This window comes from Lolium rigidum, chromosome 4 (genome assembly GCF_022539505.1).
Source record: "Lolium rigidum isolate FL_2022 chromosome 4, APGP_CSIRO_Lrig_0.1, whole genome shotgun sequence".
Classification (NCBI taxonomy): Eukaryota; Viridiplantae; Streptophyta; class Magnoliopsida; order Poales; family Poaceae; genus Lolium; species Lolium rigidum.
In genome coordinates, this window is record NC_061511.1 from 246,025,519 (window position 1) to 246,027,485 (window position 1,967).

General features: G+C 54.6%; 1 protein-coding gene across 1 annotated transcript; it reads left to right on the top strand.

Moving 5' to 3' along the window:
- Positions 1-580: 580 nt before the first annotated feature.
- On the top strand, positions 581-1,501 carry LOC124648539 (agamous-like MADS-box protein AGL62). Its single transcript, XM_047188284.1, has 2 exons — positions 581-845; positions 1,026-1,501. The coding sequence occupies exons 1-2, from the start codon at positions 581-583 to the stop codon at positions 1,499-1,501; spliced, it is 741 nt and encodes a 246-aa protein (XP_047044240.1).
- Positions 1,502-1,967: the final 466 nt, after the last annotated feature.

The following is a 1,967-nucleotide window of genomic DNA, read 5'->3' on the forward strand; positions in this document are numbered from 1 at the left end:
GTGTGATGAATTGGTTGGCTGATCGTTGGTTGGTTTGCTGAAAATCCGGGCCATGTTTCTGTTTTCTCCCTGTCTGTTGTGGTCTGCTGTGAGTCTGTAAGTAATTTTTGTAGAATCTATCCGTACGTGTAGCATTACTGGTATTCATGTAATACCCATGAATTGTGGTGGGCCCGACCTTCACCAAATTCTTACTGGACTGGGGCTGTGACAGTTCATCGTTGTCGTCATCTAATAACCTGATAAAATCTTCTGTTGTCAAAAAAAGATCTCATCATACTCTTCTTTCTTCTGGCTCTACGTGAGCAAGGAGTGCTTGATGAGATTTTAATTACCATTTGCACGCTGCATTGGATTTTTTCGATTAATGAAGGCCAGCTGCGTACTCCATTAATGAATCCGCGTGACAGCATATACAGGATTTCGGATCTGCTCTCTGCATGAGTTGGCCGGCACACGGTAGGCGATTTCAGCTCCATTCTACTCCTCGCTCGTCTATATAGTCCCAAAGCCTACCTAGGCTATCGAAACAAACACTCTGAGAGAGGGCCAAAAAAGGTTTAAGGTGTAGTATTCCGCAATGGCGCCACGGCGGCCCAAGGGCACGGGCAGGAAGAAGATCGAGATCCGGCCCATCGAGAGCAAAGAGGCGCGGCAGGTATGCTTCTCCAAGCGCCGCGTGGGGCTGTTCAAGAAGGCGATCGAGCTGGCGACCATTTGCGACGCCAAGGTCGGCGCTGTCGCCTTCTCCCCGGGCGACAACGTCTTCACCTTCGGCCACCCCTCCGTCGACTCCGTCCTCGACCGTTTCTACTCTTCGGAGATGCAGGCCGCGGAAGCGGAGGGCGGCGGCGAAGACGGCGGCGGCGACCTGAACCAGGCGCTGGCGGAAGCGGCGGGCGGCGGCGCCGACGGCGGCGGTGACCTGAACCAGGCGCTGGTGGAAGCGGCGGGCGACGGCGGCGGCGACCTGAACCAGGCGCTGGTGGAAGCGGCGGGCGACCTGAACCAGGCGCTTGTGGAAGCGGCGGGCGACGGCGGCGGCGACCTGAACCAGGCGCTGGCGGATCTGAACCAGGCGCAGGACGTGCTGCGCGAGCGGCTGGAAGCGGAGAAGGCGCAGAGGGACTCCGCGGAGGAGGTCGTTGCGAAGGCGCGCGCCGAGGGGTGCCAAACGACGGCGTGGCTCGACCGCTACGTGATCCAGATGGGGGAGGAGGACCTGGGTCCCTTCGCGGCCGTGCTGGCTAAGGTTCAAGCTGCCGCGGCGGCGCGAGCCGGCCAGGTTCTTCAGCATGCGCTATTCACCCACCTCACGGTGCAGGGCGGTGGCGGCGGCTTTGAGTTCGGTGGCACCAGCAGCGGGATGCAGATGGAGATGGAGACGGAGACGATCAACAAGCTTCACATGATAATAGCGCCGCCACCGCCGCTGCCTGGGTACGCCCCCGGAATGGAGAGGACGCCTCAGGGATTTGGGCCGGATGGCTTCCCCCAGTGAGAACAAGGACAAGATCCTGGCTGCTGCCTCTTCCGATGCATGCATCCATAATTGCATAGACGTGCCTGAAAGCTACCCTCATCGTTTATCTTTTTTAGATCGTGATTCTCGCTTTAGTTAATAAGTTAAGTGCATCAGGCATGTAGGTGACATCCATCTACCCGCATGAAGCATGAGTACTCTTTTTTTAAATCAATATCGTATCCTGTTGAGGTGCATCAGCGTTGCTGTTAGTTTTCCTCAAATAATCGGTAGCTTGTAATGATTTGTATCTGTTGCACAATGAAAAGACAAGCCTTTTTTTACATTTTTTGGAAACTTGTTGAGCTGATCTCGAAAAGTCGTGAATTTCTTTTCGGCACAAGTTTTCTGCATTTGTTACCCAAAAGTAAGCACGGCTTCGAGCTAGGCACTAAATTAAATGGTCATTTTTACAACAAACTTTGAGAATGAAAGATTTTGCACC